The 25,119-nt window shown below is 54.3% G+C and overlaps 1 protein-coding gene across 1 annotated transcript in view; it reads right to left on the bottom strand.

Moving 5' to 3' along the window:
* Positions 1 to 25,119, bottom strand: part of HMCN2 (hemicentin 2) — a 149,271-nt gene that overhangs the window by 98,298 nt on the left and 25,854 nt on the right. Inside the window, 12 exon segments of the mRNA XM_029203622.1 lie at positions 510 to 698; positions 7,787 to 7,936; positions 10,196 to 10,309; positions 11,027 to 11,154; positions 11,632 to 11,773; positions 12,899 to 13,171; positions 15,021 to 15,142; positions 15,638 to 15,782; positions 18,224 to 18,487; positions 20,491 to 20,611; positions 21,479 to 21,585; positions 22,248 to 22,419. Coding sequence (XP_029059455.1) covers positions 510 to 698; positions 7,787 to 7,936; positions 10,196 to 10,309; positions 11,027 to 11,154; positions 11,632 to 11,773; positions 12,899 to 13,171; positions 15,021 to 15,142; positions 15,638 to 15,782; positions 18,224 to 18,487; positions 20,491 to 20,611; positions 21,479 to 21,585; positions 22,248 to 22,419 — 1,927 coding nt within the window.

Below are 25,119 nucleotides of genomic sequence, written 5' to 3'. Positions count from 1 at the left end.
GGTGGTGGTGATGGTGGTGGTGGTGATGGTGATGGTGGTGATGGTGATGGTGAGGATGGTGGTGATGATGGTGATGGTGAGGATGGTGGTGATGGTGGTGATGGTGGTGGTGGTGATGGTGAGGATGGTGGTGATGGTGATGGTGGTGATGGTGATGGTGGTGATGGTGGTGATGGTGAGGATGGTGAGGACGATGGTTACCACGTATGACACTATGTGTCAGGAACTGTGCTAAGGGATTTACGTGTGCTATTCACGCAATAGCTCCTTCAGGTGGCCTGTTACTAAACCCAGGTGCTGCGTATTGTCATTGTCACTATTGTGACCAGTGCAGAGTAGTGGGGTGACGTGACCAGAGTCACCCAACTGAAATATGACCCTGCAACAGCCTGACCTATGGTCAGCACTGGGGGTCAGGGCCCTGCTCCCGGCCACCCAGTCTGGGGGCTGAGGGTGTCGGAAGCCATTCTGTCTCCCCGGCCCACCCTCCCTCAGCCCCAATCTCTTACTTTCAAAGAACAGCACTCCTGAATCGGGTCGCCCAGTCGTGCTGCCCTGCCCGGGCCCCAGTGGCTGGCCATCTCCACGGCGCCAGGTGACCATAGGGGACGGGCGGCCCGTGGCCCGGCACGCCAGGAGGGCGCTCCTCCCCAGTTCCACGGTGACATCCTGGGGCAGCTCTGTCAGCTGGGGCGCATCTGCAGGGAGGTGAGCGGTCAGCCTCACCCAGCCCCCAGGGCACTGTTCGGAGGCCTCTGCCTCCCCTCTGGTCGCTGGGGGCGTTTCCCTCTTCCAGCCGCGCCCTCACGAACCTGACTCATATCCAGGGCTCCCGGGGCCAACCTGAGTTTGGCAGGTCCACCCTGAAAGCTCCTGAGGATGAGGAGAGCGAGTGCCCTTTGGCAGGGTGAAGTCCTCACACCCTACGTGGGGTCTCAGGGACCCCGCTTTGCCCAGCCATACGGGGGAGCAACATTCCTGCTTCTGCTCTTTGCACCTCCTGGGAAGCCCACCTCAGAGGGGCTGCAAGTCACCCTCAGCCACAGGAGCCCCACCAGCTCTGCGCGTCACCTCCCTTGCCCTCTTCCTGGGCCACGGGGGCTTCCTTTCACGGGTCTCCTAGACTCCGGCAACGATTTGCCAAAGAGCCAACTTCGTGGGAGGTTCTAGCTCATCTTTACCATGCTTCATCCTTCTCTGCTGTTGAACGTGTTGTAAGAAGCACATAAATCTCTACTACAAAATCAAAAGAAGCCTATAAAGAACTTGATCTTATACTTTATGGTCCAAATGGGACACTTAAGAGTGAAAAGAGCCATATTAATAATTACACCAGGATAACAGATGCAAACAAGGGCAGCCCTGCTGACCTGAGTTATAAAATATCCAAGCAAAAAAAAAAATCCAAGCAACACACGAGGATTTATTTCCTTAACTTTTGCTCCACGCACTCTAAATCCCATGCCCTTCCACAAGGTAACCACTGTTAATGGTTTGTAGTGTTTCTTCCAAACATTTTTTCTAAGCATTGTCTTACTTTCATGATTGGGAGGGGGGCGGGCATGGAAATAGGTTATTTCCCAAAACAGAAGCTCACGATCCTTTCCACCTTTCTGCTGGCCAGAAGCAGGTCCAATGCCAGACAGGTCCAGGCCCTGTTCCCTGTGGCTTCTGGGCACTGTCCTCAGGTCCCTGTCCCCAGACCCGCAACCAGGAAGGTCTCCGGCCTGTTTTGAACCCATTGCGTCCAGCATTGTGGAAAAACCTCCACCTCTTTTGTTCTTGCTGTCTCTCCCCAGAAATCTCCCCCATCCATCCAAATCATGACATCAAATTTCCCTCTTGGCCTCAGGGAGTAGGGAAGTTCCAGGGAGATAGAAGCACAACTTGGAAAATCACTGCAAGGAGGAAGACAGTCTTGGACCCAACCTCAGACACCACCCGCGAGTTGCTTTTCTTCCTCATTTGGGGCCTGGCAGCTGCCTCGGCTCAGAATCCAAGAAAGTCTTCCATCCAGGTGCCTCAGATGGCGTCACTGGTCCTGCAGAGCCTCGGTCCCGGGGGCAGAGCTTTGCTATTCCCCTCTTCCCATCCTGAGCAGAGCCGTGGCTCAGCTCCAGGACCAGGTACCCCCAGAGCCTGCCTCCCCAGCTCTGCCCAGCCCACGGCAGGGCACAGTTCAAACCTCCCTCCTCCAGGCAGGCCTCGTCCTGAATTCCTCCCCTGAGAGAGGACAGCTGACTTATAATAGTAAGCAAATAACATGTACAAAGGGTAGCATTTGGAAAACCTACTAAGTGACAAGCATGGTGATGGTGCTTTTAGAGTTCATTCATGGCCTCAATAAACTCATGAAGTGGATATTATCACAACCCCATTTTACAGATGGGGAAACTGAGGATCAGAGAGATTAAGGAACCTGCCCCAGGTGCAGCTCAAAGTCAGTGGCAGAGCTGGGATCAGAGCCTAGGTCTGGCTGCTGCTAAGACCCAGGCTCTCAGCCACCGCACCTGGTACCCCCTAGTACTCAGGGGTAACCTGGCATCTCTTCCATCTTCTTTCAGAGGTGAATCCCGACTCACATCCTGCCCAGAAAGCTGCGACTCCGTCTCCTGTGCAGCCATCCCCCTGCTCCTCATTGAAGTCCCCCAAATAAGGCGGGACCTCAGAACCCTGTACACCAGAGCTGAAGGTCCTCTGGTCTCCTCATTGTGCAGATGGGAGACTGAAGCCCGAGGGAGGGGCGGGGCCCACCCTGATCCTGCAGCATGTTGGGTGTGGGGACGGGTTCCCAGCCCCACGCCCTTTCCAGGGTCCCATCGCAAGGCTCAGCCGCCTCTGCTTTCAGGCTCGAAGGCCCCTCCTCACAGACTCAGGTGACCTTCGGCTGGGAGGGATCGTGAGCTGGCCTCACAGCCACCAGATTTCCCCGTGGACAGCCCTTTCTGCCTTGACCTTGGACAGGTTTCCGGGTCAGGAGCTGCGAGTGCCCAGAGGCAGCCAGACATCACAACAGCTGCCGTGCTCCCTGGAGAGGCACAGGTCTCATCACCTGACAGCTGCAGCGCTTTTGCGGGGACGCAGCTCTGTGCGGGGGAACCGGAACACCACAGAAGACAGAACAGCCCCACCAAGGACGCCAGCCGCCAGGCTGGGAGGGGGCAGGACAGGAGGGTGTGGCCAAAGCTGAGACTTCCTTTAACAGCATTGCTGGGCCACTCCCTCCACCCCCAGGGATTGCCCAGCAAAGTGAAATTGACAGAGGTGATGCCGTCCCTCCCTCTTACTTGGGCCCCAGGGCAAGGGACACCAGCCTGAAGGCCTGAAGCCTGGGCAGGGCCCCCCTGCTGCCCCTGCCGCACTGGGCATCGTGGCTGAACCCCTTGACCACTCTGAGTCTCAGTTCCCCAACCAGAAAGAGGTATAACTATTTTCACCCTGGTTCCAGTATCTTAAAGTTCCAGGACTCTTTACCATTGTCTGGAGACCCCGTAGCCCCCCAGCCTCCTCCACCATCCCCCCGGTTCCTGTGGCTCAGAGCGGTGGGGCAGAGCTGGTGGGGATGCACCAGCTCAGGAAGGAGAGTTTCAATCAGTCCTGACCCAGTTCGGTCAGAAGACGGAGGGCATCTGAGGCCCAAAGTCTGTGTAGACAGGCAGGGTGGCCACGGGAGAGGCTGGCCTCAGGCCCTGCCCTGCATTTAGAGGGAATTCCAGGGTATCTGTGAATGAGACAACGCTGGGGATGGCCTCCACATCTGCCTCCCGGGAAGACTCCTTTCCCCATAGAAAGATCATTCAGTCGAGCCTGGAGCCACAGCCCCATTGGCCAGGGCTGCAGGATGACTTTCCTCCCTAAAAAAGTTTTGGTTTTTTGTGTGTTTTTTTGCGGTACGCGGGCCTCTCACTGTTGTGGCCTCTCCCATCGCAGGGCGCAGGCTCCGGACGCGCAGGCTCAGTGGCCATGGCTCACGGGCCCAGCCGCTCCGCGGCATGTGGGATCTTCCCGGACCGGGGCACGAACCCGCGTCCCCTGCATCGGCAGGCGGACTCTCAACCACTGCGCCACCAGGGAAGTCCCCTAAAAAAATATTTTAAATGATATTTTATGACTGTTTATAAAGACAAACACAATCCGGATTCGTTTTTAATCTATTTATTATTCTTCACTGTTTTCTTCTGATGGCAATAAAATCAGAGCCCTGTCCAGCAGCCCTAAAAGTATCACGGGCTCTGGGCCCTTGCCTGTTGTGCCTGATAGAGAAGCCACCCAGATACTGACCACACTGGCCACATAGCCCAGCTCTGCTTCTCTCCTGCTCCCCCAGGCTAGCCAGAGAGTCTTTGCTCCCACAAAAGCACACCCCCAGCTCCCCTGCTCACTCACCCAGCAATCAGGGGCTTCCGAGTTGGGAATAAGAAGCAGAGACTAAAATGAGAGGATAGAAAGAGGGCTGAGTGAACACCCATTTAGAGAGAAATCCAGCAGGGCAAAGGGAACTTAGCTCAGGGCAGTTTTAAAGTAATAGAAAGAGTGGGACTTCCCTGGCAGTCCAGTGGTTAAGACTCAGTCTGTACTTCCACTGAAGGGGGCATGGGTTCGATCCCTGGTCAGGGAACTAAGATCCCGAACGCTGAGTGGCGTGGCCAAAAAAAAAAAAAAAAAAAAAAAAAAGTAATAGAGAGATCACTGAGCTCCAGGAGCGGTGCCGACAGCCGTGTGAAAATCACTCCGCCTCACTCTGCCTCGCCAGGCCCTTGTCAGCCTGGTCCAGCCCACAGGCCGTGTATTGATTAGGTATTCTATTCAAGCCCTGAGTGAAGCACATTATCTCATTAAATCTCTCAAGGACCTTGTGAACAGCCTCTATCAGTATCATCCCCATTTTAGAGATGATGAAAGTGAGGCTCAGAAAGGTAAATAACTTGGCCAAACAAGCAGCAGGACCAGGACATTGATCCAGGACTCTTATCAGCCAAATGCCAGGTCCAGAGGGGATGCAAAATCACCTCGCAGGCTTGGTCCACAAATAAGGCACCTGCTGGCAGTACAGGAGGAGGCTGCCATCCTCCCTGTGCCCCAAATACCACCAGGAAGCCAGTTCCCAGCTGAACAGCAGGAAGTGGGCACAGTGCCCACGCGTTCTCAGCCCTGGCAGGCTCTGCCAGCCTGGCCAGGAAGGCTGCAACACAGCTGCCACCCAGATGGGCAGGAAATTGAATTTCCCACCACTGCTGCCAGGCCAGCTCGCCCCAGACACACAGGTGTTGGGCCACTGTCCATGCCGTCCCTGACCTCAAAGCCAGAGGCCACCAGTGGCCCCGTGCCCCAGAAGCCTGCCTCTGGGATGCCAGCCATCCCCCCCCCCACCTCTCACCTGGGGAAATGGCCCCAAGACCAATGGCTAACAAGTGAAGGAACAGGCATGTCAGCCTGGGCCCCAAAGAAATAAGGTTTTGCTGGATAGAAATTAGACACAGAGCAAAGGATGACTGCTTGTAACAATGCCAAGGGCAGCCCTCCCTGGAGCACCCTCTCTGCTCACCCAGAACCTACTGACTAATCACAATGACAGTGACATTTTTCAGAGCCCATTGTGTCTGAGGCCTTTCTTATCTCTCACTCACACAACATCCAGAAATATCTTGCAGGTGAGGAGCCCGAGGCTCACAGTGGGGAAGCAACATCCAAGCCCTCCTTGCTGGGAGCATCAGGATCAAGTCCAGGGGCTAAAGGCCCGGACCCTGGGTTCAGATCTCAGCTCTGCCACTCACCAGCTGTGTGACTTTGGGCAAGGCACTTAACCTCTCTGTGCCTCGTTTTTTCCATCTATAAAAGGGATAATGTAGAATCCATCTCAAAAGGTTGTTATGAGGATTATATGCTAGTACATGAAATGTGCTTAGCGCTGGCCCGGCACGTGGCAGATTTCATGGAAGACTTATTATATTTTTATTATCAGGCTCTAGGCCTGTGGCTTTCCATACCCACCCCACCCCACCCAAGAGCTCAGCCACACAGTGCACTCTAGATAGGGAAAGTCTGAGCACATCAATCTCCTCCTTAGAAACCTCTTACCGCCTCCACAGAACAAAGCCCAAACTCCACCAGGCTCCCTAGCCCAAGGCCGGGAGTGACCCACAACTGGGCAGCTGCCCCGGCATCCCCTCCCCACCCTCTCTGTGCCTCACTCGCTGCCTTACTCCTCTTGCCATGGGGAGATCGGCACATGCTGTTCCCTCTGCTTGGAACACTGTTCCCTCTGCCTGCAACACTGTTCCCCAGCTCGTCACCTGACTGTTTCTGGGTTCAGCTTAGACATCACCTCCTCCAAGAAGCCTTCCCGGCCTCCACTGCTGGCTTAGCCCCCTTCTCTGGGCACAGGACCCAAGGATGCCACTTCCAAATTCTCAGTACACTGAGTATTCTAATGGTCTGTTTACCATCTCTCTTCTGGACACCAAGAACAACACAAAGGCAGATGCCATTGTAGCCCCAACACAGGGTCTGGGGCACAGGGCCTGGCTACAAGGTGACCACATGTTGGAGGAATAGCTGATGGAACAGATGGGGAGGATCCCCAAGCCTGAGTTGGCACCATCTCCCCCAGGGCCAGACCCTCCCGATTGAGCCTCACTGCACTTCCCTAGAACTCCCAGCACCTGTCTTTCCCGTCATGGCCACAGTCAACCCTCAGAGTACAATCTGCTCCGGCTCAGCACGCCAAGGAGCTGTGCCCACAACTTCCGAGCAATTCCCAGTGCCCAGGATCCAGGCCTGGAACTTAGACATCATGACAATCACAGCCAAGGCCATGTACCAGCCACAGAAGACTTCAAACCTCCCATCTGTAAAAAGGGGATAATAGCTTCTCCCTTTATTAAGCACTCACAATGGGCCAAACCCTGTGCTAAGCATTGTGTATCTGATTTCACTGAAGCCTCACAGCCACCCAACAAAGGAAGTAGTATGGTCAGCTCCATTTTACAGATGGGGAAACTGAGGGTCAATGATTTGACCAAAGCACATAGATGGTAAGTGATGAAGACAAGACTGGAACTCAGGTCTCAGGGATGACGACACCCATGCTGGAACCAAACTATCTCTGTGATGGGCAGTGACCGCTGCCTCTTGGGATTCTCACACTTGAGTGGTCCCTCCCACTCACCACATACCAGTGTTGGTCTGTGTGACCAACAGAATATAGCAGAAGTGATGGTATGTCACTTCCAAGACTGCGACTGGTTATACAGACTGCAGCTTCCACCTTGGACGTTATCTCTATCTCTATCCCTCTTGACTCACTTTCTCTGGGAAAACCCATGTCACAAGAAGCCTTCTAGAGAAGCCTATCTGGGTAAGGAACAGAGGCCTCCTGCCAACAGCCACATGAGTGAACTTAGGGGTGGATTCTCCAGTCCCAGTCAAGCCTTCAGATGACCACATCTCCGGCCAAGGTATTAACTGCTATCCCATGAGACACCTGGAGCTAGAAGCACCCAGCAAAGCCACTCCCAGAATCACAGAACCATGAGACAATGGATGCTTATTGTTTTAAGCCACATAGTTTTAAGGCAATTCGTTACACAGCAAGAGGTAACACATATACCATCTCCCTCTAAAATCCCCATCCCACGTGCTCTGGATCCAAATGATGCAAACTCCCCACTGGCAGGCGACGTGGTACCACTCTCTCCTCCCTGCTCAGAAATAGGGCAGGTGGTGGGGGACGGGGAAGGGGGAAGGCAGCAGGGGCAGGGCAAGTGGGGACAAGGTGTACACTCACGTCCAACCTCCAGCCGGATTTCTGCAGAGGCATCGCCCAACTCATTGACAGCTCGGCAGGTATAGACGCCAGCATCCCTCTCCTGAGCCACCGGGATTCGCAGCATCCCAGAGCTGGAGCCCTCAGAGGCCAGAATCATTTCAAGACCCTCTGGACCAAAGATGAGAAAACATCAGGCAGGTACCCATGGTTACCACAGGAGGCCAGGGGATCAGGCTGCCTTCCTGACCCTGGGCTCCTGCAACTCCACAAAGCAGAGACCTTGGAGGGGTGCGGGTGAGGGAGGGATTTCCCCCCAGAATCAGGACCCCTATTGTTTAATGAGTACAGATTTTTAGTTTTGCTAAATGTAAAGGGTTCTGGAGATGGATGGTGGTGATGGTTGTACAACAATGTAAATATACTTAATGCTACTGAACTGTATATCTAAAAATGGTTAAGACGGTAAATGTTATGTTAGGCGAATTTTATCACAATTTTAAAGTCAGCACCCTTGGGTCCAGTTCCCTGAGCCCCTTTGTTGATCTCGAGTGAGTCTCAGCCTGTTCCCCTGCATGCGACAGGCTCATCACCCAAGAACTCCTTGCCTGGGCCTCCCTCCGGGATCCCCGCCGTCTGCTCAGGTGCAGACTGAGGCTTGGATCAGCTCTGGGAGGAGCCCAGGGTCACAGAGATGACCACTCTCCCCCCCAGTTCTGCCTCTTTGAGGCCTTATTCTCATTTCCCTCGTGCACTGTTCCCCCACCCCAACTCCAGGCCTCCCCCTCCTGAGGCCTGAGGGACCACGCTGAGTCTGAACTCTTTTTACAACTTAATATTTTACACTTAAAATTGTGCTACATACATATACATAACACAAAACTTTACCATTTAAAGCATTCTGAGTGTCCAATTCAGTGGCATGAAGTACGTTCACATTGTCATGCAACCGTTCCCACCACCCATCCACAAAACTTTTTCATCTTCTTAAACTGAAACCCTACTTATTAAACACTAACTCCCCATTTCCCCGTCCCTCAGCCCCTGGCAACCACCATTCTCCTTTCCGTCTCTATAAATTTGCATATTCTAGGCATCTCATATATGAGATTCCACTCAAATAACTGGAATCATTTAATACTTGTCCTTCTGTGTCTGGTTTATTTCACTTAGCATAATGTTTTCGAGGTTCATCTATGTTGTGTCAAAACTTCATTGCTTTTTTCCAAACTAAGAAAAATTTTTTTCCTTTTACTTTTTTACTACTTAAATACACCACACTAGAGCAAATGTCTCTGAAAATATCATAAATAAAGGATTTTTTTCTCCACTCAGCAAATTAGAAGCAGGGGGAAGTTTCTACACTGCAGCTGCTATGAGCCTGATTTTTTTTTCTTTCGTTTTTGTTTCTTTTTCATTCTTTTTTTTTTCTTTGCCATAGGAGTCAAATTAAGAAAAAATTTAATTTAATTTTAAATAAAACTCATAAAATGTATTATCGTAACCGTTTTTAAGCGGTAACTGTATTCTCATCATTGTACAGCTTGAAGTTCACTCCTTTTTAAGGCTGAGCAACATTCCATTGAGAGACCCCCCCTTTATAAAGGGGCTCCCAGGCTGGGCTGGTAGAGCTCTCAGCCACCACAGGCAGTGACCTGAGCACAAAGTAAGGAGTCCTGAGGCCTCTGCCACCACTAGCTGGTGACCGTGGACAAAATGCTCAAACTCTGAGCTAACTCTGCCTGTCAATGTCAAGGTGAGGCTCTGACAAGATCACAGACAGGTGCTGCAAAGGCTGGAGTGCATCCAGGTGGGAGGTGCCTGTGCTTGAGAAGGAGCCCAGTGTTCTGCCCCTGGAAAGTCTGAGGCAGGAGCCCCAGGACCCAGGTCCACTGGTGTGGGCGCAAGAGCAGCTCCTGTTCAATCAAACTCCAGCTCAGCGTCTGGCACAGACAAAACCCTCTACACTCGTTAACTCAGGAGAGCCTCAGAACAGCCCTCTTAACATTATTGCTAGCTCTCAGATAACCACATCGCCATCGTCACCATCATTAAGAACACTGAGCCCTGCCCGTGCGCCAGGCTCGTGGTAAACAATTTGCACACATGGACTCATTTAATCCTCATACAACCACCTATCTTTGACTTTCCAGCTAAGGAAGCAGGTTCAGAGATACCAAGTCACTTGTCTGAGGTCACCCAGGGGAGCCAGAATTCAAGTCGAGGTCTGTTCTAGATCCTTCTCCTAACCACGGAGCCAACCTGCATTAGCTGCGTGGACGCTGGCCTGGGGATGGGAGTGGGGCTGCCAGAAACGGTCCTCTCTCTCCAGACACCCCATTCGGAGTGCCCCCCACGACCGTCCTGGAAAGCTGACCCTCCAGGGCCCCAGTGGGATCGCCCACGGGCCGCTCCCCCCACCCAGTGTACCTCGATACCAGATGACCCGGGGCGGAGGCACCCCGGACGCCTCACACGCCAGCACGGCCTCCTCCCCGACGGCGGCCAGCACCACAGCATTCGTGGCCGAGACGGACGGTGGGTCTGTGTGGGGAGCAGACGGGGAATTGGGGACCAACCCACAGACTCCCTGGAGAGAGAATGCAGCTGGGGGAGGGGCGGCGGGGACAAGGTGGGGCTGAGCACCTGCCTCCTCCCCAACCCCCACCAACCGGGACAGTCACCCCAGAAAGATGTAGCCTCCGCTGGTTTCTACAAAGCCAGTTACTCCCGGGACCAACCCCCCTTTTGTTCCTCATTGATCTTGAGATAAAAGCCGAAATCCTACAAGGTTCTTAAAGGCCCTACAGGGGCTGCCTGCCCCGCCCCCGCCCCCTCACTCCAGCCAGCCTCCTTGCAGCCCCTTGGGCAGCCCAGACTCATTCCCACCTCCAGGCTTTTGCCCCACCCGATCCCTCTGCTTGGAACGCTGTTCCCATTCCCATCTGCGGCAAGGGTCTGGTCCTGTGTGTACCAGCCGTTCCCCTCTCTGCCCAGGGGCACGTCACTCCATCACACCACCCTGCTCTGCGCTTGTTCTAGTATCTTCACCATCTGAAAGTACCTTATTTATCTGTTTGCATGTTTGCTTTGTGCCTCCCCATTAGAATATAAGCTCCACCTGGATGGAGACCCTGCGTTCACTGCTGTAGCCCCAGTGCCTGCCACAAAGTAGATGCTCAGTAAGTATCTGGGGACGGGAAGGAGTGAGGGAGGATGGGCTGGAGATCCTTCTCCTGCAGATACCCTTGACCCGAGTACCTGCATAGTAGAGGGTGACCGTCTTCTCGTCTGTGCCAATGTCATTAGCAGCCTGGCAGCTGTAATTCCCAGCATCCTCTGGGGCCACTCCCTGAATGATCAGGGTTCCCTGGGCATCCACGCGGACTCTGGAGTCGTGCCATGAAACGTGTTCAACAGCAAGGGGCTGGTTAGGTCGGGTCACATGGGGTTGCCCCAGTCCTTATTAATAACAAATTAACTAACGACATCACTGGTGACACCATTCTACACTGACCGCTTGCTCTGTGCCAGGCTGTGTGTTCAGCACTTTACGTATGTTCTTTTTTCATTCATGGGGCTCAGAAAGGTATGGTGACTTGCCCAAGGTCACACAGCCTGAATGGCAGAGGCAGAATTCAAGTACAGGTCTGTTGGATTCTGCAGCTGTAGCTCCTGACCCCTGAGCCCACACTGTTATGTTTCCCAAGTGATGTGTCTCCTCAGCCTCAAATCAGCCCAGGAAGAAGGCAGGGCAAATGCTACTCCCCCCATTTATATTAATAGTTAAGAAGACTGAGGCTCAGAGAGCTCCCCTGGGAGTCCACCTGTTCCCAGTCCCAGACCTCCAAGCCCTGAGCCCTCACCTGCTGTCCTCTTGCAGGGCATGACCCTCATGGCTCCAGGAAATGTGGGGTGCAGGGTACCCAGAGGCCGAGCAGCTGACCCTCATCTCCATGCCCTGGGAAAAGCGCTGTGACCGGGCGTGGATGCTGACCTGTGGGGCCTCTGTAGTTCAGAGAGTGGACAGGTGGGGAGGAGCTTGTCAGAGCAGTTGTGCTGTCCCAGTCACCCAGCCCTGGGCCCCCGGCCCCTCCCGGCAGCCACAGCCAGTGTAGAAAAAGGAAGCAGAGGTCCCAAGGGGCCTGCATCCTTGGGAGCAGCTTGCTGGGGAACTGGGGAGTGTTGCCAGGCAGCCTCCCAGGCACATCCGCAGGCCACACGGGGACCTGAATTCCCCGTACCACCCGCCCCCCAGTGGGAGCCCTGAGCTCCCTGGATTTCTGCTCTGAGCTGAGCACCTTGAAGAGGCTTAGGGAGTTGTCGAGATGCCAGGGCTGGAGGCCTGAGTGGACCTCAAGGTCTGCCCAAGTATTGGCTGCAAACGTAGGTTCTATCCTGGCCCTCGGAAAGCTCACAGTGCACAGACTTGCCAGGCTCAAACACACGTCGTGGGCCATCTCATCTAGACATGGCAAACACGCCCCTCCCATACCAGTGGCCTAGATACGGCCTCAGAATCCTTCTCAACACACTCTAGGCAGTCAATCAAAAGTCACTAGCATAAGGGAGAAAACTTGTTCCAACACACTCACTTTTACACTTGGGGAGATAGCACCCCAGGGAGGAGGATCTGTCTAAATCCTGGGTGGACCTAAATTCTAGGTTAGTACCTAAATTCTAGGTTAGTACCTAATCCAGGCACCAGCACTCCCGATGTGGGTTCTTCCCACTGCCTCCTCCACCCCCATCTGGTCGGCGCTACCCAACCCCTGCCGAGCACGTCTGATCTCTGGGCTTTCGGAAGTTTCCACTGTTCCATCTCTGTCCTGCATATTGAGAGGGGTAGGTAATGGAGGTGTTCAATGGCAGGGGAAGAGGACAGGACTCAATGAAATTGGCTTGGCCGACAGCAGTAGAAATTTAGGTCAGATATGAGGATGAAATTCCCAACAGTGAGAACCACTACACTTAGGCTGGAAGGCTACAGAATCCTCTTCCTCTGAAGGTTGAGAAAACACTGAAAGGGCTGACATTGCCTGCCAGAGGTGACATCTGGGCAGAGGGATGGATTGATGGGCTTTGGAGGGAAATGCTAGGTATCGTGTTGAATTGGGAGGACAGCAGCCTCACCTCGCACCAGGAGCCAGACGGACGCCCTCGTGACCCCGTTGGAGTTGCTGGCCATGCACTGGTACCGCCCGCCGTCACTGGGGGTGATGTCCCTGACCTCCAGGGACAGGTTGGCCAACTGGGTGACTCTGCCCGTCGAGGCCGACAGGACTCGCCAGTCCCGGACCCACGTCAGGTTGTAGGGGGCCTCGCCCAGGACCCGGCAGGACAGGATGGCGGTCTCTCCAGAGGACACGGTCACGTTGGGGACAGGGACCACCTGCGGCGGGGGGTCTGCAGGAACAGGAGTACAGGAGGCACTGAGGGGTTGACACAGGGAGGGGGCCATCCTGCAGGCCCTGGTGGTGTCCAGACCCCGGAGCCCACTGCATTCCTCAGGACACATCAGCCAGCAGAGAAGTTCACCAGCATCTGCTCACCATGCCCGGACGGCGCCACCACACGGCCATCACACACCAGTCGAGGGGGCTGCGTGCATGCGTGCGTGCGTGCGTGCGCGTGCGTGTGTGCGCTCGCGCGCGCACACACGCACGCACACGTATGCACGCGCCTACCTTCCACACAACACCCAACTGCAATATTTAGCAAGAGCTACACCACTCTTCACACCCTTTGAACCAATAATTCTGCCCGGGGGGATAAAGCCTCGGAAATCACCCTCAAGAGGGAAAGAGTAACAAGTACAGAGCGATTCTCTGTACAAGTAGCAGCCAAATGTGGAACTAAGGAAGGCCATTGCCCCAAAGGAGGAAAGAGCTAAGAAACCCTCCCTCTCAACAAGAAAAGGTCGTAAGAAGTGACAGGTCAGAGACCGTCTATCCAGGGACAGTCTGCAGGACCTGCAGGAAAAAAGCTGGATCCACATGTCAATGACCGTGATGTGCAAGTATACTAATGGGGAAATTTGACTCCAGACAAAATTAAGTAGTATTAAGGCATTACTTATTATTCATTTTATTAGGTATAATCATAGAATCTATTATATGGGAAAATCTATGTTTTTAAAAGAGATACATACTGAAATGTCAGGATGCCTACGGTTTAGCTTAAAATAGTTTAGCCATGTCTGTGATAACCTACAAGAGAAAAGAATCTAAAAAAAGAATGAATATATGTATAACTGAAAATACATATATTCAGTTATATGTATATAAAGAATATATTCAGTTAGATGTATAACTGAATCACTTTGCTGTACACCTGAAACTAACTCAACGTTGTCAATCTACTACACTCCAATAAAATTAAAATTTAAAATAAAATAGTTTGGCCATAAAATGAAAAGGCAAGTATGGCAAAAGATTAGCAATCATTAAGTCTAATAAATGCACGTGCAAATTTCCTTATACTGTTCTACTTTTCTGTACTTACCATTTATAGTAAAATATTTGCTGACCCGCTACAGTGTTAGATGACAACAAATCAGGTTGTTTTAAGAACGTGTAATATTATCCCATTTTTGTTAAAATGCACACATAGATAAAGGTCTGAAAGAAAGTAAATCAAAATGCTATCAAGGTCATCTCTAGAACAGAGGGATCACAGGTCATTCCGATCTTTTCTGCTGGTTTATAGTTTCCAGTCTTCCCACAGGGAGCATGCGTGATTTTGTGTGAGTTTAGGACAACTTAGAGCGGCTGATCTCTCCCTGTTCGTTGGGCCCTTTTCTCCTCTTCAAGACAGCTTAGGTTCATTATTTTAAAAATAAAGCCCATTCATTTTAGGAGGGTCTGTGGCATTGCCAGCCTCCCTGAGCTCAATGGTGCCACGGCGGCGGGACCTGGAAGCATTAAGGGTTGGGAACGACGGGATGGACGGCGGCCCCTGTGAGGGCCTGGCCAGGAGGTCAGGGGTGGGATTGAGGCTGGTGGCGGGGGACACAGTCCGAGCTGCAGCTGAGACTCACAGGCCATTCATGGGTGAAACAGCCCAAACGGGGGGGGGGGGGCGGGGAGCCAGCAAGCAGGTGCCGTGTGGGCATCAGACTCTGGATGATGGACAGGCCCCAGCAGTTGGCTGGCATGCTTGCCCCCAGATGGAGAAACCCTGGGAGGAAATCCTAGAGGGAAAAATCAGGAAGGGGGTGGGGAGGGGATACGCAGACAGGCCCAAAGAGACAGACCTGTGACGACAATCTGGGCCTTTGCTCGTCCGGTCCCAGCCCCGCTGACCGCCGTGCATTCATATGTGCCTTCCTCAGCCTTGGAGGCCCACGGGATCTCCCAGCTGCTGTTCCCTGACCCCCTGTGGACAACGAACAGCTGGAGACGGTCCACCAGCCTCGTCCAGACACTGGGGGGCTTGGTCCCCTGAATCTTGCCCAGAAGGGAGGTCGCAAATCCTCCTGGAGTCTTGGTAAGAAGAGGCAGACAGCCAAGGACATGCAAATCCCATGATATGCTATGTGACTCTAAGTGCCTTCCCCTCTCTGAGCCCTGGACTTCCAACCATAGCAGGGAGGTTCTCAAGAGGGTCCTTCCTGCCCTGACCAGCACAGAGCTGGGCCTGCATGGGTTGAGTTTTCAGAAGCTGAGGAAGGCCCATGGCTCTTCCAGCAGCAGTGGGAGCCTCAGGGAACCACCCTCCCCCATCCCTGGCCAAGCTGGGAGGTGCCCAGGAGGACAATATGACTGAGACCAAGGTCCCACTCCTGCCACCCACTCCCCTTAGATCCCTCCAGGGCATCAGGCCCCCAGGAGCCCTGGGGCTGGGAACAACGGGCGGCCCTGAGCCACTCACTGAAAGTGCCTCTCCTCGCCCAGCCTGGCTCCATCCCGCCGCAGCTGTAGCCAGAAGGGGAGGGCGCTGTGCACAGAGCAGGAGACCACCAGGGGCTGGTGCAGGTAGCCGTGGATCCTGGGGGGCATGCTGACCAGGGGGGCACCTGTGGGCAAGGACCAGCACTCAGGATTCCTCCAGTGACACAGAGACCCACAGGGATGAGCCAGGGAAGAGAAGGCCGGGATACAATCTCTGGCACCACCATCCAGTGGTCACCAAGGGCAGGTCGCGTCGCCTCCTGGAGCCTCAGTTTCCACCTCTGTAAAATGGGGTTAATTGGGTTACTGACCTCATCGTGTTGTTGTGAGGAGCTGGTGAGAGATGGGGCGTGGAAAGCACCTGGCACATGCATGTGGCAGGACCGGCTCCGTCAATGAAAACTCATGGGGTTTTTATGGTTTGTGAGAAGCCTGGCCAGGACGGACCAGCCTGTGCCACCATTTTAGCGATTCTGTGGGGCACAGAAGTCAAACCAGCCCTGAAATCTGACGAAATGCTACCCAGACAGGACTCCCCAGGGGTGTGGGTAGGGCTGTGAGGCTGCTCGTCTGCCTGGAGGGTCAGTTTTACCCAAAGTTGTGGGAGGGAAACCTTTTTTATTGAAAAGTAAGCATACTTGGAGCATGGCTGTAAATCCAAAATTCACACGCATTTTTGAGATAAAATAAGAGACTTCCACAAAATCTCACAGCTTGGGATGAGCCTCTTGGGACCCCAACAGATGCCACTGCCCCCCTCGCCTGACCCTGGCCTTGGGGTGATACATATTCTTTCCTTGACTCTCGGAATTACTTCAGTGGAAAAGTCTGAGAACTGTCCCCCAGGGTCAGTCTTGGACTGTCCGTGCCTCACTGGGCGATCACGGACGTGTGCTGAACCCTCGCACTGCCCTCTCCCCCATCCCCACCAGAAATGCTCCGAGGCTGAGGCAATGTGCCAGACCTCCTCTGAGCATAGAGCTGGAGGTGGGAGGGCGGCTGGTGACATCATGCTACAGGCTCCCTGCCACATCCCAGGGGAGAGGGGCGTTGGACCATCCAGCCACGTCCTCAGCTGCGTGCACAGCAGCCACCACTCACCCCCACGCACTGGAAGCCTCTGCCGGGCCAACTCCGGCTCCCTCTTCCTTGAGCTCGAAGAGCCCAGGGAACTGAGGCCCCGCCCTCCCCACCCCCATGTCTCCAAACCCAGAGCCTCCTTCTCTCAGTCAAACTCCCAGCCTCCCAGACCCGGAAAGTAGGGGAGGCACATCCCGCCCCCAACCCTGCCTCCACACTTTAATCTACAGCTGACATGGAGACCAAAATCCAGCTCTAAACTCAAAACTCTGGGAGCCATCTGAAAGAACAGGAGAGAGAAACGGAGGCTGCTGAAATTGCTTCCTGAAAATTCCTCCTCAAAGCTGTAAAAAAAGGCCAAGGGAGGAGAAGCCCAGGGGCCACAGCAGGGGAGTGGAGGCCAGGAGACTGAAAGAAGGGGTCCCAAGCCCCCGACCCCACCCTGCCCCACTCGGGTCCGCCAAGTCCTCCACGTCGCCACCGGCACATTGGCACCCTCCCTGCATCCTTAAATGAAGTGGGGTGACCCCCAGCAAAGCTGATGATGGAGTGCCAGTGTCATCCACCTCAGAACTCCTCCCTGGTCACTGCCAGGGGAGGGGGGAGTGGGCTGGAAGAGGGAACGAAGCCCAGTAAGGAGGCCGATGACCAGTGAACTCAGACCCCACCCCACCCCAGGACCAGAGGCAGATCTGGAAAGCCAAAGACTTTGCCCTGCCCTCTGGGAGCTTCCAGCCCGGATGGTGAGACCTCAGGGACACACGGGAAACCAGCAAAAGCCACACACATGGGAACCAACACAACGTGACCTACAATGACGTCACAGTAACAGCAGCTGTGTGGAGGGTCCCGGTCCACGGTTCCCACGTCCTGTGTGCAGCCTCTTGAATACCCAAGAGCTGTCTTGTTATGTGCATTAGCTTACGGAACCCTTCGAGCAACCCTATAAAATGGGTGACCTTGGCTTCCCCAGCTATAAAATGGGGACACATCTCAGAACCTGTGTAAGCATTCAATGAGCTAATGCATGGCAAGTGCTTGGCCCAGGACTGTCCCACGGAAAGTGTTCAAAATGGTGACTAGGTTAGTATTACCATGATTTTGACTATGAGAGCAATTATGACTAGGGAAGGGCATACCCATACCCACTGCCCTGCCCACTGCTGTGTCTACAGTGCCTAGTACCATGACCGACACAAAATGAATGTTGAACGCACAGGTGGATGGATGGACAGATAGATGGATGGATGCATGGATGGATGCGTGGATGGGTGGATGACTTTGCAGCAAATCCTTCAGCTGAAAGCTACATCTGAAGCATCTCAGTATTTGGCATAATGCCTTGCAGAGCCTGCTGCCCAGAGAAGTTTAATGAAAAAATATTTCCTAATCTAATCTAATCTAATCTAATCAGAAGAGCCTTCCGGAAAGAAATAAGCCTCCAAGGGAACCAGGGAGCTGGGAGTGGTAAGAGCCAATCACTCACCTGGGGCCACCCCACGGTAGGAAACTCCAGAGACGCGGAGGAGGGGGTTTCCCTCATGGTCCTTGCCCTTCACCTTGAGGTAGAAGCGCTCCTGGGGGGTGCGGAAGGACGGCCCGCCCCACAGCTGATGGGTGGATCCGTTGGAGAGGAGCCGCATGGGCAAAGTCAGGAGGGACCGCCCTGAGCTGTGTGAGAACTCCATCGAGTCCAGGCGGCCGGGTGCCTGCAGGCCTGTGGAGTTGATCACCAGGGAGACGGGCACCCCTGCAGAGGGAAGGGCGAGGAAGGAGATGCTGCCATCTGTGCTGGGCTCCACGATCCTCCCCAAGCAGGGGCTCTAGGACCACAGTCAGAGAGCAGCCTGCTTGGCCGACCTTCACCCACTCCCTCACCTTCTCTTCCCTGGGCTAACTAATGCTGGGTGGGATAAGGAGAGAAGCGGGGGCTTGCTACTGTCCGTGGTCCTGAAACACCAGTGTCCCTCCAACCCACGGCTTCCCATGGCTACATCCCCTCTACTGTGCAGACTGGGGCGCTCACTGAGCAGAACTGGGAAGGGGTACCCCCACCCCTGCCCCGCCACTAACTCTGGTGCTGGCTGTCGTCAGGCAGGCTCTGGGACCGGCCGAGGTGAGACACACGCCCCGGTTTGGGAAGGGTGACTCCTGCCCATCCTTTCCCCATGCTCATCTTTCCTCTGGTTTCCTTTTCTATCTTGTTGAAATGTACTTTCCACGCTATCCCTGGACAGACAGAACTGGACTTGGGTTTTACAGTCTCCTAAGCTGATGTGGGAACAGTCAGGTCGCTCCCTTTGCAGATGGCTCTTCATTGTGTTTTTCCTCTCACTGATCATAAACCAGGGACCAGAGGATGTGGTCCAGGAAGTGCCTTCAAATTTTTGAAAAAGTGTCAAACAATCTGGAAGGGGCATATACAAATCTAGAAGTCCAGATTCCTTTGAAAAATCAAGTGTGTCAGCGCTGGGCGCCATTCCCATCTTGCAACAAGCAGCCAACGGCGTGCAGCAGCTGTTCCTGCAGCCCAGACCCCCACTGTCCAGTTAGCCACAGCCTCGCCCACTCCCTGGTGCCCCTGGCACTGAGACCAATCGCTATTTATCATTTGCAATTGCCCTGCTGTTTCTCTGTCTCTTTTGGATGTCTGGGACCCACATCTTTATCAAAAGCAGAAACCAAAGAGGGTCACACCCTTCACCCTCTTCCACTGGAGACTGGCCAGTTTTCAATCCCCACTGTAGCACTTCATGTAGGATTTCTTTTCTCTCTTGGCTTTAGAATAGGAGCTAAGTTTCTCTGCCTCGCGCCCTCCCTCCCACTGGCAAAAACAAACACGACATGAGCAAGCAGACCCCTTTTTCATTTTGAAGATATTACTGCTGGTCCTGGCAGGGAAACCTACAAGGGCTGACAAGAATGACAGACATTAGAGGAGATACAGACTAGAAAGAAAGCCCTAAGGATCCAGCACACACCATTTGGGGTCACTATTCTGTGGTCCAAAGTTAGCCTGACCTGGTCTAGTCCCCCCATCTCTGCTCAGCTGGTCCTAGCAAAATCCTCCGGATGGACCCGTGGCAAGACACCATATTTTCCAAACTATAAATGGGGACCCTGGTCTGGCTACCAGGTGGCATTTTCTGGCAAGAAGCTCTGGCACCCTGAGCCAGAAGTCTCTGCTTCCTCCAGGTGGAGCCATGATGGGGTATGTAGGCAACCTCAGAACCCAGTGCGCGGCTTCTCATTGGAAAACTGATCCTACACCTCCAACGTCCCCCCAGGCTATCAGCCTCCAGGGACATCTAAATGTCCATCAGGGCACTGTTCCCTTGGAGTGAGACACTGGTCCCCCTTTCGGGGAAGGTGTCCACTCAAGCACCTCGGAATGTATTGGACCAGCCTGATGTTCACTGGAAGAAGTGGGGCTCTGGACAGACAAGTCTCGACAAAGAGCAAGGAGAAGGAGTAGTAAGCGGGACTGCGTGAGGTCCTGGAGGTCTTGGGGGGCAGGGAGGAAGTTCTAAAGGTAAATGGTCCCACGGTCACCTGGGCTGGAGCCGACAGAGGGAGTGCTGGCCCTGGGCACAGTTCACTGTGATGTAACAGAGAGGCTAGACCCAGCCTCTGCAGACCCGTTCCATAGTCACACAGTCACGGCTCCCCCCAGAGCTCCCCCCACTTCCCAAAGGCGAGCCCCACCTCCGCAGAAGGCAGCCCTGAATCGCCCTGGGGCCAGGAGCACGGTACCTTGCAGGGGCCACTCGATGGTGTGGCTGAGGTCCAGGGAGGGCTGAGTGGAGAAGCCAGCTCGGAAGTCGACGTTGCTGATGCCCGTGATCCTGACCGAATGGCGGCCGCTGCTATAGACCTAGCACAGGCCCAGGCCCACGTCACCGGGGCATCCGAACCCAGCACCCCAGCTCCAGGCAGGAGGCGGGCGACCTGACCCGGCCTGGAGTCGGCAGCTGGAATTCTCCCGCCATTGCATACAGGTGGGCAACTTACCTGCTCCCTGGGGGCCCAGCACGATGCTCCCCAAATGAAGTGGAAGAAACCCAGCTAGGGCACTGTCCTGAGTAGCACTCTCGAAGCTGCCCTGCCTTTCCCACGACCACCGCCCCCAACTCCCGCGGGTCTGGTCTGTCCCCCTGCACGTCTAACCCCTGCCTTGGCATGAGAGCTCTTGGCTCAGAGATGCTCAGAGTTTGAAGGAGAGCGGTGCCTGCAGTACACAGCACTGTGCCTGGCACCCAGGAGGGGCTCCACACATGTTTGCCTGATCAGAAAGAGTCGCGTCCTCCTGAAGCAGCAGCCTGCCCCATCCCAGGACGCTCTGTCAGGAGCCCAGCCTGCCCCCAGCACCTTGCCGATTAGAGCAGACCCTGCTCCCCCTGCCAGTCCTGTCCCTCTGAGCCCAAGGTCACCCTTGCTGCTTCTGTGCACTCTTCACAGGACAGCTCAGTCACCCACCTGGACACTCAAGTGGTTTCTGTAAGCCCTTCTTAGAAGCTCCCTAACTAACCCCAAACTGCTCCACTTCCTCTCACTGATGCAAGGCGGAATACTCCTCCTCTGTTCTTGACCCTTTACTTCTATTGATATGCCCACATCACTATCCACGCTCCAGCTGTCAGCTTTGCAGGGCCCCAGGCTCCCTGGGGCCAGGCGAGAGGGAGGTGGTATCTCAGGTCGGTGAAGCTGGTCTCCCCAACCCCAGGAACCCAAGGCCCCCTACCTTGATGGACCACAGCCCAGGATGCTCAGGCTTAAAGGCCACAACCTTGGCCGAGTCAGGGATGTTGAGGAGCACGTCGAGGCCCTCGTCCCTCTGCAGGATCCTCCCTGTGGAAACCCCAAGGACCGCTTAGTCCCCAGCCACTTCCTGGGGGTGGCAGCGGCCCACCCTGTCCCCTGGAACCCACAGCGCTCCAAACACCAGCCTCGGGCTTCCTAGAGGAACTGACAAGAGGCCTTCGGTGGTACCCGGGCCTCTATCTTACCCTGATCTCCATCCTCATCCCTCCCCAGGTGCCGGCTGTACCCCTGGCCTCTGGACCTAAATACTCAGGACATCCGCAGAGCACCATGGGGCCAGGAGACCGGGTCCAAATCACACTGACCCTGGGCGACCCGACAAGTCACTCCACCTCCCAGAGCCCCAGCTTCCCACCTCTACGATGTGCCACTAATTCTTGCCCCCACTGACTCTCCAGGCCACCGAAGAGTTCCACTGAGGGAACAAGGGGAAGATGCCATGTGATCCTTGAAGCCCAGGGACTGTCATCCTTTTAATTCCCCTTAGCTGGGCTGCTAACGGCCTTCCTGCTTTCTCACCTACCACGGGTACCCTCTCTGCCCTTCACTTGGCATTCCCCCTACCCTCCTTGCTCTTGGAGCCTTATATCCAAACCCCCTATCACCCCAGGGCCTCTCTCTCTGTCCCATTCTGGACTCCCAGCTCAGTCTCAGGGCCAAGGTGGAGGCCAGCCCTGGGGCGCACGTACCCAGCGGGTCTTGGACTTCGATCTCGGGCCCCGGGCCACTCAGGGAGATGGTGACCTCCTTCAGGCTGGGGTCAAAGGGGATCTTCCACGTGTGCTCGCCGTCTTCCTCGTGGTCCGTGGACAGCAGGTGCACCTTGGAGGTCTGGATTGCTGACTCCACCCACTTCAGCACCTGGAAGGCAGGTGTGAGAAGCTGACACTAGCAGGTGCCCGTGATGTCTTGCTTGTGCCTGGCCCACAGGAGGTGGGTCCCTAACACGCTGCCAGTTGTGTGCAAAATCCGGTCCCCCAGTGGCTTTTAGGCAGCGTACAGGCTTTCCAGGTCACCTGAGGCCACCCCATTCCCCCACTGCCCTATACTAGGCCCGATTCACACGTCACTACCCTCTTGGCCTGTGGGCTCAGAACTGTGACACCTGAATGAAGGCATCCAGAGGACTCAGCTGGGACAGAAGGAGCAAAGGGTGCCCTCTGCTGGGAAGACTTCTCTCCTTCTTCACATGGCCAACTTCTGTGACACCCATCACTTCCTCCAGGAAGCCCTCCTGATGCCTCCTACACACTGATGAACTCTGGAGATCCGGAATCTCTCCCAGAGCAATGTGGTTCACCATCCCCTGCCCAAGGGGCCTCAGACCACACCCTCACCTGGACACCATGCTCTCTAAGCAGGACCATGTCTCTAAGCAGACAGCAAAGACAGCCCCCTCCTGACCCTTGTCACAACACTGAGAAATCTTATATCCTTTGTTTCTACAACTGCTTTTATTCATTCTAAAATCTTCCTCTTTCAGACAGGTTCCCGTTGAAAATCAGGCAACAGGTAACTCTCTCTCCAAAATACCATCCCACTTATTTTCCTGAATAAGGAAACAATCAGATGAACCCACAACATGGGACACCGTATAATCAATGCCTCTCCAACAGGTTAGTGGCATGAAAAAATGGTGGACTACTTCGGATTTAAGGAAACCTAACAGACATAAGAACCCAATGAAATGCACAGCCCTTGATTACATCCTGATTTGACATTTTGAGGACAAGCAGGGAAAGCTGAATACGGGCTTGGCATCAGCTGATACTAGCGAAGTACTAGTCATTTTACCAGGTGATGTTGTGGGTTACGCTGGAGTCTATCTTTTTTTTTAAATTTATTTATTTTTGGCTGCATTGGGTCTTCGTTGCTGCGCACGGGCTTTGTCTCTAGTTGTGGCGAGCAGGGGCTACTCTTCGTTGCAGTGTAAGGGCTTCCCATTGCGGTGGCTTCTCTTGTTGCAGAGCACGGGCTCTAGGCAAGTGGGCTTCGGTAGTTGTGGCACTTGGGCTCAGTAGTTGTGGCGCACGGGCTTAGTTGCTCTGCGGCTTGTGGGATCTTCCCGGACCAGGGCCCGAACCCGTGTCCCCTGCATCAGCAGGCAGATTCTTAACCACTGCGCCACCAGGGAAGTCCCTGTTTTTACTTTTCTATATCTTTGACACTTCTCACAGAAAATTTTTAAGCAAAAATCAATTGAAAGGAACAAGTATGCCTTTACAAGCATGACTGTAGAATATACCTGAGCAACCATAGGGGTATCCTGTCGCTTACCAGTTCTAATCAACAGGAAGTGACTTCCTGGAATACTGTTTGGAGAAATGTGAAGCCACGTTCAGCCGCAACTAGAAAAAGGTCTGTGATTGATCACCAACGCCTGCCATGGATCTGGAATTAGAACGTGGTGTCTGGCATGCTACATATTGGCCATCCTCGCTCGAAATGACAGTCCTCCAGCTCTGCCTACCATGTGATCTTCCGTGGAAGGGAAAGGGAACAGAAGGGAATTGGAAGAATTGCTCGAGATTTGGAAAATAAATATGTTTTGGTCAGACTGAGCTGGAACATATGCGCCTGGATTTTACAGCTAGATTTCAGTTATCACTGGACGAGAATTCTGTGTTCTGAAAACTCCTCTGTTTTTATATTTGGAGCTACTTCATTCTTCTGTTTCTGCCTAACTTTCTAAGGGATGTTTCTCTTGAAAAGATCCCACCTATTTTGGTTAAGAAATGAAGACGAGGCTCTTCATCCGTGTGGAGGTAGATCAGAAGCAGCAGCTAAGGCTCCCAGCTAGAAAGGCAGACAGAAGCTGGTGAAGTAAGTGAGGCAGCTCCCCGACAGCAAAGCAACAGCTCTGTGACCACTGTCCTCCTCCCCCCGGGCCAGGCCTTCTCAGGGGTCAGGAGGAAATCAGAAATGAGCAAAGCTGCCAGGAGGTGGTGGCAGCACCCGTTGACAATTACCCAGATGGGTCACACCCGCTACTGTGTTGCAACTGTCATTACAAGCTCTTTCTAGGATTTTTTGATGGAGAGAAGATGCCCAAGAGCTCAGGCTACTGCACGGAGAGGGCTGAGATGGGACAGGAGGCCAGCGACCCCATCAGGAGGCGGCCCGCCCACGAGGGCTGCCCTGTAAGCGCGTCACCACTCCAGAGCCGGGGGTGCTGACCCTCTTGCCCACAGCAAGGCCAGGCGGCTGCAGGCCCAGGTCTGGCGGCAAAGCCTTCTGGGCCTGGCGATGGCCCGGGGACTCAGAGAGGAATCGAGGGAAACTTCTGAGCAGACAGCCTTCATCGAGCAAGCTTAATGTTTATTTGCGAAGGTAATGGCTTCCAGATGTTAGCAGGACAGGGGGGCCTGGGAGACAGCAGTGCACTGGGGCTCATCTCTGTTGCTGATGGGGAAAGAATGAGAGAATCTGGCGCTGCTACCCTGGCCAGATGGTTACCGCTCAGCGGTTCACAGCAGATAAATCATCCCCCGAGGCTCCTCCCAAAGCATCTGACAGTCAGGGTGAGGAAACCGAGAGGGGAAGCTGGGGACGGGGGCGTCA

This window comes from Monodon monoceros, unplaced genomic scaffold (assembly GCF_005190385.1).
Source record: "Monodon monoceros isolate NGI ecotype Baffin Bay Population unplaced genomic scaffold, NGI_Narwhal_1 Super_Scaffold_5, whole genome shotgun sequence".
In the NCBI taxonomy this organism is placed as follows: Eukaryota; Metazoa; Chordata; class Mammalia; order Artiodactyla; family Monodontidae; genus Monodon; species Monodon monoceros.
This window is presented reverse-complemented; position numbering and strand designations above follow the sequence as displayed.